The sequence below is a fragment of the Haemaphysalis longicornis genome, unplaced genomic scaffold, assembly GCF_048455015.1.
Source record: "Haemaphysalis longicornis isolate Haplotype H1 unplaced genomic scaffold, Haemaphysalis longicornis Haplotype H1 scaffold_6, whole genome shotgun sequence".
NCBI classification, from domain to species: Eukaryota; Metazoa; Arthropoda; class Arachnida; order Ixodida; family Ixodidae; genus Haemaphysalis; species Haemaphysalis longicornis.
The window spans coordinates 53,542,784-53,554,626 of NW_027526407.1; the positions used below are offsets into that span (position 1 = coordinate 53,542,784).

The window sequence follows — 11,843 nt, forward strand, 5'->3', positions numbered from 1 at the left end:
TGGATGTGAGGCGTGTGTACGGGTCCTGATCTGCTTTTTACCCTTTTCCTTCCCTGCCGTGCGGCGGTCTGCAGCAAGCAAAGACTTGGCCCAGACCTCCTATTTCATGGCTACAAACAGGTACATGGTTGATATCTGTGCGTTGTACGATTGTCACTTGTTCTGAAGGCTGGGTTCGTTGTTTGTAACAGAACATAATTTTGATGCTGTGGAGCCGTCGCCGCATGTGCCAAACATCTGTGCCGAGGCATGTAAGCTGCCCTTGAAGGAATGTATCTGGTTAAGAAACGGGGGGAATTATCTTGTATGAAGTCAGATATGTGGTGCTCAAATTAATTTAATCGACAGGCATCTTTTACTTGGTCAAATCTCTTGAAACACGGAAAAATGTATGAATATAAGCGAATTGATGTGCTTGTAAGAGAAAGGGTCACCGGCATTATAATGCAGTCTGCAAGGAAACTGTTTACAAATTTGCACTATGTTGAACAGGGGTTTAGTTATAAGTGATGTCAGATTGACCTGTAATATGCAGGAATACATATTATAACGTGGTAAGGGCATTGTATTTGTAACTATTGTTTGGAAATGCAGATAGGTAACAAATTTTCACCTTCGTCATCTTGCAACGGTGGCAAGGGGTTGGTTGCTTTGTTTAACCCCCTCATCAGGCACACACACTGACGTGTGCATTTAATGCATATAATGAAGTGATATATGTGTCATGAAGGCATCTTCTTAGGCCTCAAGATGTGAAGGATAAGTATTATTGCTACTGCTACCCGAACAGGTGACCCGACATCTGTGTTTATGCGCAGAGAGAAGTATTTTCTGAACCTCAGGGTGGAAAGTAGTTGCTGGCACCTTTAGTGCAGTTTGTAATGTCATTGCCAGCATCCTCCGTCGTCACGCTATTGCGTGGCAGTCTTATGGGTTACCATAATGGACTGAATTTGATTGTTTTGCCTTGCATTTGTGTTTGCCACTGTTGTCATGGAGACTCGGGAGTGCCCGATTGCGCTGGTCAGATCAGGGGGCTAGAAGCGTGTCACAGTGTTTTCTGGCGGCTTCTCTGTGACAGAAAGACTCGTGTTTGCGTTACCTTTGAAAAGGTGCAACTCCACTGCCGATGCACATTGAACAGCATTCATAAAGGAGCGAGGGAAGGTAACATAGTCTTTCCCACTGCTTCAGCTAGCAACACAATGGGGGAAGTGCAATAGGTTGGTCGTGGTGTCATGTAGTTCTTTGGAGTCCATGAAGGGCCTTTAGTTGCACCGAATGCTCGAGAAGGAAACTGGAGCCCTGCACGTGGGATGCTACTCTGTTGCCCAAGTTTTCTGCACCAAACGGATATATTTGCACCACATGTCTAGCTCTACAGAACTATTGTGTAGTGTGGTTTCCGTTGCCACCCAGTTGTGAAACCGTCCTAGGCAACTGACCCGAGTTGTGTTTGTACATGTCTGATCCTGAGCGAGTATAGTGCAGCGATTGTAGCCTCCTAACAGGGCTATGGTGCCACTAAAACACCCCCCAAAGGGTGTAAAATAACTCCCTCTTGTTGACCTGTTGCAGGGCTACGGTGCCAATAAAACACCCCCAAAGGGTGGTGTAAATAACCCCTTTCCTCCTGTTGCCCTCGCAAGGCTGCTGTGCCAATAACCCCCCCAAAAGGGTGTAAAAATAACTCCCTTCCTCCTGTTGTTGCCCTCTCCGTTGCAGCCTGCACCTGACGATGATGTGCCTGCAGTACAAGCCGCGGGTGGTGGCGTGCCTGTGCATCCACCTGGCCTGCAAGTGGTCGAACTGGGAAGTGAGTGGTCGACACTCCCTTCTGCCCCCTCCCCCTAGGCGGTGACGATGAAAGGGGGCGGGCCCCCATTTCCCCTCCGGAAGCGTGCTTTTGCGGAGCTGTGGTGTGGCCCCCCTTTTTCCAGATACCCAAGTCGAGCGAGAACAAGGACTGGTTCTGGTACGTCGAGCAGAGCTGCACTGCCGAGCTGCTCGAAGGTCAGTCCACCCCTCCCTCCCACCCACGGTGCCACCGCTCCCTTTTTGTCCGGCCCGCCTAGCGTGCATCGGCCTCGCGCCTTGCGGGGTTGGGGCTGTTGGCAGTGCGTATGGGCGGTTGCATTCCGGTTTTTCTTGAGATGATGGCATGGCGGGCGGCGGACACCAAACACCCTTTTCACATTGGACGTCGCACGAGTGACTGTCTTAAGCATGTGACTCGTACTGCCGACGGGGTGTGGCGGGGAGAAGTGGCCCACCTATGCTAGCAGTACCAGCTTGCTTGCTTGCCTGCGGTCTACCTCGGCCGAATGTTTTGTGACATTGCTGTCTATAAAATTTTCCCTTGCCAACCCTGTGCATAGTCTTCTCTCTATTTTATTTTTCTAGAAATTGTTAAGAATGCTAAGCGGAAGAACAGAAAGCTTGGCAAGTTGGTATGGATTCATCATACTAGTACAAACAGCGCTAAACGAATGAAGAACAGGCACTGCCGTTCTGTGCCGCCTTTTCTGTGTTTTGTTGGTTTAGCGCTGTTTGTATTAGTATTAGTAAGGTGATAATTCGGCTGTGTAATTAGAAAAAAAATTAGAATGGCTCAACAAGAGAAAAAAAAAATTTGGTTATTTCAAACGTGTTGCTCATTAAAGAGGAGGGCATTTGCTGCCAGCAGCGATCATTCTAGAGCTGTTTGTACTGTGAACCGTCTGTGGTTTGGCAGTGTTACCATGCTCGCCTAGAGGTTTTCCATTGCAACATCGCCTTTCCAGTTGCCGCCCACTCTGCTGTCTACGTAGATATCCGAGTAGGCCGCCTGCCATGCTGTTTACGAATCGGAATGCACCGTCCAGGGCATGGGTGGAGGGAACTATTGAGACTACGAGCAAACTCTGGGTGCCAGTGCCAGCCAACTTTGTCACTTCTCTGTACCATATGTCTGTTAAATGGCATTCCAAACATTTGCTGCATGCAGCACAAGCACTCTATTCCTGTGGCCGGTATTTTTCCTCACTGGAAGCACTGCTGTGTTGGTCAGGTGCTGGGCTGTCGTCAGTTCTAAAGCCGCCGTGTCAAATATGGGAAAATTTTTACCCGCCGTCTTAATTAAAGGGGCCATGAAAACAAAATGCAACTTTGGTTCCTTAAAAAGCTTTAAAAGCCTGCTTTTTCCTGGTGACAGTTATGCCAATTTTATGGCAAACAAATAATGGATATATCAGGGAAAAGAAACAGTTTGTGCGATTTTAGTGGGGCCTCTGGTTCCGTTTGATCATATCACTTGAGTCTATTTTTAATGCTCACTGATAATACATTGCTCCTGCCTGTACCACGAAATTTAGAAATTTTTCAATATTTCTTGCGTTTTCTTTTTTGTTGTTGCTAAAAAGTCTTCTTAGTGGAATAGAGCTGGATGAGTTACCAGAGGTTTTTTTTTTTTTTTCTTAAAGCTCCTTCAAGCGGCCTTACTCCGGCTGCCGGCGTTCTGCCACTGAGCCGTCTAATTGCTAGGCGAAAACAATGACGGCCAGTGTGTGAATGCCGGCATTCTGCATTCGAGTTGCGAGTGCGTGGATGTGTGCACTCAATGGCTTCTCGTGTAACCCTTGGTGGTGCTTGGCGGTCGCGTCGTTTTCTCTGCCCTGCTCAGAGCTGACCTCGGAGTTCCTGGCGATCCTGGACAAGTGCCCGAGTCGACTCAAGCGCAAGATCATGAGCGGTGGGTCCGGCGGATCGGGAACGGCCGCGGCGGGGGCGCCAACGCCGGTGGCGGCGACTCCAACCACCAGTGGGGGCAGCTCGAGTTCCTCTTCCCGAAAGGTGTGTGGGGAGCTGGGTTTTTCATTTGCAGTAGATGTTCGTTAATTGGAACTGCAAGGGGAAGCCGTCACAGGTAGAGTTAACAGAGGTTCGAAGTAATGAGTTGAAGAACAGCAGTATGCCATGATAGCAGTAGGGCATGCTAGCATTTTGCGGTTTGAAAAAGTCGCTGATTGCAGTCTGTCTTTTGTCCTTGAAGGTGACAGCCAGCAGTTTTTAGTGTAGTGAGCGAATGTGGTGGGAGACCTCTTCACCTTCCTGTGAACTGAAGTATAGTGCAGCTTCCAAGCAAGTCATGACTTTCAAGCAGACAGCTGCGATGGGGCTTTACCCCCTTCCCCCCCTTCCTCCTCCTACCCGTCATCATCATCATCACTGACAGGGAGGCGCCAGAAGCGTTCTTCGGTCATTTGCTCTGCATCTGTGTCTCCCGTCTCGTTCCTCCCAAGATAACATGCAAGAAGTTTGCTCAGGTCAATTTAAATTTACCGCATTCCACTGCTCCGAGTTGGGTGCCACGATGCCAGCGCTGCCGTACGGCAGAGACGCGCGTGAACCGAGGCACCCTACTACAGCGTTTATAGATCCACGTTGCCCTACTCCACGAGTGTTCCAAGCGGAACGTGGAACCTATCTAGTGGAACCTTTTGTTGCCATTGCCGTTTGATTTTTAAAATGCCGCCAGGAGCGCGGGCAACAGCAGGTGACGGTTTTCTGCAGTTGATGTAGTATTTCATTGCTATCGCAAAAACCAAACATCCGTGAATTTTAATAAAGAAACACTGCAAATATCACTCATGTATTGATTTGCTGCCTTATATTTGCGTAGTGTCTTGTTCCTGTTGAACAACGTTGACAAGTATGAACACTGACACCAGACTTAGATGTTTAGACTTGATTGTGGGTATGTAAGACTATTGCGCAGCTTCTGTTTCGCTTTGGCCAGGTGGCTGAATCGAGTATCAGACAGACATACCAAAATTTCTGCATTTAAGTAGCCCAAGAAAGACTGTGCCTTTGAAACCCTGATGATACAACACTCGGGCGCACGTGGTCCACTCCATACCGCTAAGGTTGGTGGGGCGATATGCAAAAGAAAACAGTCTGTGGCGGGTCCAACGACTTGCTTAACAGGCTCAAGCTAGTGGGTGCTGGGCGAGCGGGAGCCTTTCGACCCTTCAACTGCGAGAAGTCAAAGTCCAGGTGGCCGGCGGACCGCAGGTTGATTCTCCCATCCAGCCAAGGAAAGAGAGAGTACATACGCAATACCTCACAGCAGTGACCACTTGTTTGCCCCCATATCACTTGCCTGCGGCCTTGGCCACGCACTCGCCTTTTCCCCTCTCATGTGGCTTGCCTGCGTTGGCCTTCCCAGCTTATCCTGCGCGCACAAGGCGCAGGCTGGAGGGCTAGCGCACACTCTGTGGGTAGCCACGAAATGGGCATTTTTGTTTTCGAAACTCGGGATTTCAGTTCGGGGTTTGCAAATTACTCGAGAACGTGCTAAATGTAGTAATTTTAATAATTTCTTTGCCCACCTGTTAGGCAGCATTTGCCCATACCATGATCATAACACCTCAGTCATACGACGCTTTCGCGCGGTCCTGTGAAAGTCGTATTATCGAAGTTCCACTGTACTTAAACAATAACAACAACAAAAAAAGTCAAATGACAGGACGAAGCAAGGGAATCGCACAACGCAGGCGCTGACAAACAACTGTGCATGGTTTATTCCGGCAGGAACATATACATGAAAAAGCGGAAAAAGAATAGCACAACATAATTTCACCCGCCACGTGATGATTCAGTGACAACTAGTCATGGCGGGTAAGTAATCTTGCCGAGAAGTGAAATCGATTGTTCACAGGTGCAGGTGCTTCCTTTCTGGTTGATTTCGAAAGCATTGGAACTTTTCCTCTCCCTCCAGCCAGGTTACATCGGGAAGAACCATAGAACACGCAGTGCGTGGACATGCTTGCTGTCGATGACCTGAGGTTATACGCGTGCTCCTTGAGGCAATCATCAGGCAGCGACCTGTCTGTCCTATGTTAGAGCAAGCATGTGCAAGACAACGGGATCTCGCAGACAACGTCCACCTAGCCGACATAATGTGCCATGTGGTTTCCGACCTGTGCATGTGGGTTAGGATTTTTGGTGTTTACACGCTTGCACAGGCAGCTCAGTTGTCTTGGAGCTGAAAACACAAGCCGTACATCCGCCTTGCTGACAATCTTCTTGACCACACGGCTTGTGGTCATGAATGTACGGTATGATGACGTTTTTCTCTTTCCTGCTGAGGACACTTCTCCAAAGTGCTTGGAGAAATTTCCCATGGCAACTTTGTTGCTCAAGTGCACAGGGCGTCCGTCAGATGTGCGGCACACTTCAAACGGTGGATTTGAGCATCGATGCTCTGTTGCACACAATGGGGACGGTACCTGTTGCAAGCACTCCTAAAATTGCCCGTGGCAGTTCCCCTCTTTACATGGTTAGAGTGCATCTAACTGAAAGGTAGAAGGCCCTTTTTAAGGACTAAGCCAGATGTAGTTATTGCCGGATGTGTCGTGTGATTCCCTTGCTTTGACCGTCGTTTGTGTTGTCTTTTCTCCTTACCCGACTCGCTTATAACAACTGTGTGAAGTTCCAGAGAAAGGTGATTGTGGTAATCAACATTTATTTGATTCAGCTTGGGCAAAGAAAAGGCAGTCTCGAGAGCACAGAATAATTTGTACCAAGCATTTCACAAACTCGAAACGTAACTCAATGGCTGTGTGAGCTTCTTTGGCGTTCACAAACCTGTGTTGTGCACTCACGGTGGTGCAGTGCATCTTTTGCAGTAGGCTCCGAGTGCTACAGCTTCAGTTGGCGCACACTGTTAGGTTCATAGTTTGCCGGGAGGGCTGGTAATGGCCTGGCTCAGCTGTTACGACCGGTAACGCGGAATTGCAACATTTCAATAAGCAGTTAATTATTCAACGACACAGGGTGATGTTAGCGGTGCTGTGGCTGTTTTGTGTTGTATCTGGTGTAATGTTGCAAGTGGGACGGGTGGTTGTTTTGTGTTGTATCTGGTGTAATGTTGCAAGTGGGATGGGCGGTGTGATGCACGAACTAAGACTGACCAATGTGCTGCTGACAGTGTTGGCAGTTTCAGTTACTTCTGCATCGATTTCCGCCGCTTCTGGGGAGCAAGTTCAGGGGGCCGTTATTGAGAGTCACCGTTTTTGCTCACTAAGGTGCCAGCCTTGACTCGGGGTTTCAAAAGCGCCCATGGGCACCTTTTGCGCCCACCAGCCTTGATTCAGGCCAATTCGAAGAATCAGTCCTCCTAGCATACAGGAGGTCTGGGAGGTGAAAGGAGATTTGAGATTTGTTTTGTTATTTTTGCTGTTCACTGCTTTGTCTGTTTCGTTGCATTTAATCTGCATGTCGGGGACATGGAAGGTGTGGACCCCTCTGAGCTTGATTGGGTAGAAGTTTCTGCACCTCACACCTCCATTCATGTGGCCTGCGAACCATTTGACGTCGCACAGTGGCGCTTGAAACCATGGCGGCAGTACCGATTCAAAATTGGTTTCAAGAGCGTATGACATCCATAACTGCAAAATGGCATCGTTGTATCAGCTTTGAAAAATTCATCTTCGGCGCGTTAAAATCTTTTGTTTTTTGCCTCCATCATACGAACAACCGCCTAGAGCATGAACTTACCAGCAAGGCGTTGCGTCTTGCATGAACCTTAAAGAAGTGGCTTGCGCATCGACTGACTGGTCAGGGCTTGACAGGTGTCACAACTTTTCTTCCTTTGTTTTTTTATTGTCGCAAAATGCTGTACGCAAGTTGTTTTCTCGCTGCTAATTGATAGATGCATCTAAATAATATGCACTTCTGCTTCGTGGTATCCTTGTCAGTGCCTTGATGTAAGCCTGTATGTTTACTTTGCTACATTCCTTAGGACGTCCACGGACAGCAGCAGCAGAGGAAGGAGGAAAGGGCTGCCGCCGCCACCGCCGCCGCCAACCACGAACCCAGTGGCTCGGGTGACGGCCCCAGCAACGAGCGGCACCCACCCAGCAACCACGGGAGCAGCCGGAAGCCACCCACGGACCCAACCCAGCATCGGAACGCCAAGGTCCCATCGCACCATGGCCCAGTGCAGCAGCAACAGCAGCAGCGCTCTTCTCCGAACGTGACACAGCCACAGCCCAGCAATCAAGGCGCCGAGCATTTACTCTCTCCAGGAAAGCGGAAGGCACAGGAACAACTCCCTGCGGGCTCCCAGTCGCTCTCCCTGGACGCTTACCGGGACAAGCGGTACCGACAGAAGAACCAACAGAAGCCTCCTCACAATCCCTTGGAGCGACCCGAGTCCCACCATGGGTCTGGCACATCCCGCCCGCAGCCACACCCATCACAAAGTCGGCACCATCACCATCACCCTGAGCCAAGCCAAGACGTAGCTGCTGCCGCGGCTACAGCAGCGGCGGCACCGCCGCCCCCACCCGTGGCTCCCGTGGTCGAGAGCGGCAAGCCGGAGCCAGCTTCGAAGCAGCATCCGGAAGATTCGGGCGGCTTCAACTTTGGCTTTGGCTCGCAGTTTGGCGGCGACGGCAACGACTCCTCGATCGACAGCTTCTCGTTTGGCCTGGACGGCCCGGATATGATGCCAGCCATCTCTCCGCTGCAATTCGACGCGGACGACCGGAGCAATTCGCAGGACTTGGCAGTCATGACGCTGCAGTCGCTGCCGGCTCCACCGCCACCGCCCCCTGCCCAGGTGGAAGAGAGCAATGGGCCGTCGAAAGCCCCGCCCCCACTGCCACCCCCCGCTCCACCCGCAAAAGCAGAACCCCGGACGCCGCCGCTGCCGGCGCCGAAAGCTCAGGTCTCCACGCCGCCACCCCCTGCTCCCAAGCTACGGCCGTCTACGCCCCCGCCCGCACCCAAGCCCCCACGCCCTGCAACGCCACCACCTCCTCAGAAGACATGCCCTTCGACCCCGCCGCCACCGCCGCCTCAAAATATGCCGCCTGTGCAACCAGTGCCACCACCTGCAGCCATGCCACCAGCACCAGTGGCCAAGCCAGAAGTCAAGCCCGAAGTCGCCGCACCGCCCGTGAAAGAGAAGGAAAGGTCATCGGAACGATCCGAGCGGAAGGAGCGTAAGGAGCGGCACAAGCACAAACACAGCTCGTCCGACCGCTCGAGGAGTAAACACGCCTCTCCTGGCAAGCACGGGGGATCAGAGAGGTCTTCCGAGGGCAAAAGTCACGGTCCCGACCGAGTCCTGGAGGCCCAGCATGCTGCGGCGAATGCTGTCGACGCGCAACCTACCCTGCCTCATCCTGCCGACGGTCCCACTGGGCCGGAGGCCGAAAAGAAAGTGGAACGCAATGGCATTAGCAAGCACGAGCGAAAGTCCGGCAGCTCGAAGGAGAAATCGGAGCGGCGAGAGAAATCGGAGAGGCGGGAGAAGGAGCGCCGAGAGGCAGCGGCGAGGGAAGAGAACGGCGGCCGGCAGTCGGCCGGCGGCCCCCTCAAGATCACCATCACCAAGGAGAAGCTCCAGCAGTCCGGCAGCGGGTCCACGGGGAGTCCGCCGCGCGAAGCCCTCAAGATCAAAATCCCCAAGCTCAAAATCGTTCCGCCCACGCCCACGCCTCCCCCGCCCCCTCCGCCACCTCCCGCTGAGCCGGCGACGGAGCCCCCCTCTTCTGGCAAGGGTCCCCAGACTCCGCCGCCGCCAAGCGTTGGCCTCAAGCTCAAGATCAGCAAAGAGCGGCTCAACAGCGGCCGGAAAAGGGACCGGCGGTCGGAGGACGGAGAGCACCGCGGCCGGTCGCCCAAATCGAGGAAAGTGGCCGCTGCACCCGTTCCCCCGCCACCACCGCCTCCGGGACCAAGCTATGCCGCGGTGGCTCCCGCCGGCAACAGCAGTGCCAACCACGTTCCCATGGGAGCGCCGCCGCCCCCACAGTTTCAGGGCTACGTCCCGGCTCAGTTCGCGGCTCCACCGCCACTCTTCTTCGGAGCGTCCTACGGCTACGCACCCCCGCCACCACCACCCATGATGGCCCCCGGCGGGTACCACCAGGTGCCGCAGTACTTCGGCATACCGCCCCCGCCGCCACCCGTCGATCCGCCGCTGCCAAAGGAGCCCCCGCTACCGCCCCCCGCCACCGCCGTCGGAGTGAGCTGCAACGAGAGACTGGACTTCTTTCTAGGCTAGGATTTTATACAATGTGTGTGCATGCACACGTGCACGCCGCCGAAGGTTCGCCGCAAAGCGGACTCACGTTGAGGAAGCGGCCGAGCCTTCGGTTTGTCCTAACTTATTCAGGAACGCAGAGGGGCCGCGAGACCTGGCTGCCCGTAGTGTTGGAATCTGTGAATTTGCGGCTGCCCTGGTTGTGCTGCGAGGAGCGCGCGGACTTGTGCAAAGTGCTTGTTCACCTGTTGCTGCGACGACTTACTCCCTCCCCTTTCGGGGTGGCTATCGGGGGCGCGGAAACCCATGCGGCGCCGACGAAGCCGTTGTGTTGTCGGGGATTGCAAGCAGTCCGCTGGTTTGCGCCAGGGCATTGGTGCGTTCTGTTCTCCTTGGCGCTTTCTTTTTTCTTTTCTTTTTTTTAATTAGCTGGCGCTGCCTGCGTCGAACGTGGGCAGTTGGTCGTTTTTGTTGGTGCAGTGCGTGCAGTTGTGTACATAGTAGCGTGGCAGACTCTAGGAGAGTTGGGCTTAGCAATTGAGGGGGGAAGGGGGGAGCTTGCTGCGCGATTGGACGCTCACTGTGGATTTGTGTATGTATGGAGGGTGATGGGCGACAGTTACGGGGGCTCATACACGTGTGTGTGTCACAGGTTAGGCACTGTCAAAGCGTCTTGTCCCCCGCCGAAAAAAAAAAAGGAAGAAAAAAAGTGAAAGAGAAAAAAAAACGTGAGAAGAGGTTTGCTCATGACGACACTTGTAAATAGGTATTGCTGTACATATATATATATATAGGAGTTAAACCATGATGCTGTGTTGTGGGGCGTGCCCTGCCCTAGTGTTGTGTGGTGGGCGGGAGTCCCCCGTAACAACTATTCTTCTGCTTTTGTTGCAGTGTATGTTCAGCCCTGACATGCCTTGTGTTGTGTGGCTTTGCGTCTTTCTGTTTCTGAGGCCGCGGCTGTGTCGTCGTCGTCAGCTGGTCGTCCCTAGGTGCTCCCGTGCCTGGCGCCACTCTGTGGCTTGCCGAGGCAGTGTAAATAAATATCCAATTGATTGACACTTAACCCTGGTCTCCTTTGAAATCATTGTCGTTATCTGCGGGGTCTGCCCTAATGCCTGCCTACTTGACTTCGAGTCACTTATACAGCGCTTACTTGAAGCCACTGCTTGGGTTTCAAACCTACATTGAATCTGAACATCCAGGGAAAAAAAAAAATTCAGAAATGCAAAGTTGTCAGAGTTGTCACTTGTCAAGGTTGTCAAAGCTGAGTTGTGATAAGGAATCGGATCTTTCAATTTGCTGCGTCCTGTTGCGGCCAGTGTTTCAAGCACAAAATGACGACAGTGTCATTGCGGAAATCGGTTTTGAAGGGGCCGTGAAGATGAAATGTGTGTTTGATTCATTAGAAAGATGGCTTTGTCCCGATAACAGTGCCAATATTTTTGGAAACTTCGGACATAATCAAGATATTGAAGGCCTGTGCTGCAGTGGTGATATCTGCCACTTTCAGGAGATTTCTCTGACATCACAGACTTGAGTTTGGGCAATTAGCGGCTGCCGCCGGCCAAAATTGCTGCCAAAAAGTATGATGGCTATTGTAGCGTAATGCAAAGGCAATAGTTTGTTTTGATCTTATTACAATGCAAAGGCAATAGTTCGTTTTGATCTTATTGCTTTTAGATAACACCGATAATGTTTTAGTGCTGGCCTATATACGTCACTGTAGTGCAAAATTTGGAAGTTTTTCAATGTTTCTTCTGTTTTCCGGTTTAAAAATGTTTGTGGCTGGGTTACCAGTCTGTAG

At 51.9% G+C, this 11,843-nt stretch overlaps 1 protein-coding gene across 1 annotated transcript in view; it reads left to right on the forward strand.

Moving 5' to 3' along the window:
* The window catches only part of Cyct (Cyclin T), a 35,605-nt gene extending 24,503 nt beyond the window's left edge, over positions 1-11,102 (forward strand). The window contains 6 exon segments of the mRNA XM_077674363.1: positions 75-120; positions 1,726-1,816; positions 1,941-2,013; positions 3,662-3,831; positions 7,784-9,997; positions 9,999-11,102. Coding sequence (XP_077530489.1) covers positions 75-120; positions 1,726-1,816; positions 1,941-2,013; positions 3,662-3,831; positions 7,784-9,997; positions 9,999-10,022 — 2,618 coding nt within the window. The 3' untranslated portion in view covers positions 10,023-11,102.
* Positions 11,103-11,843: the final 741 nt, after the last annotated feature.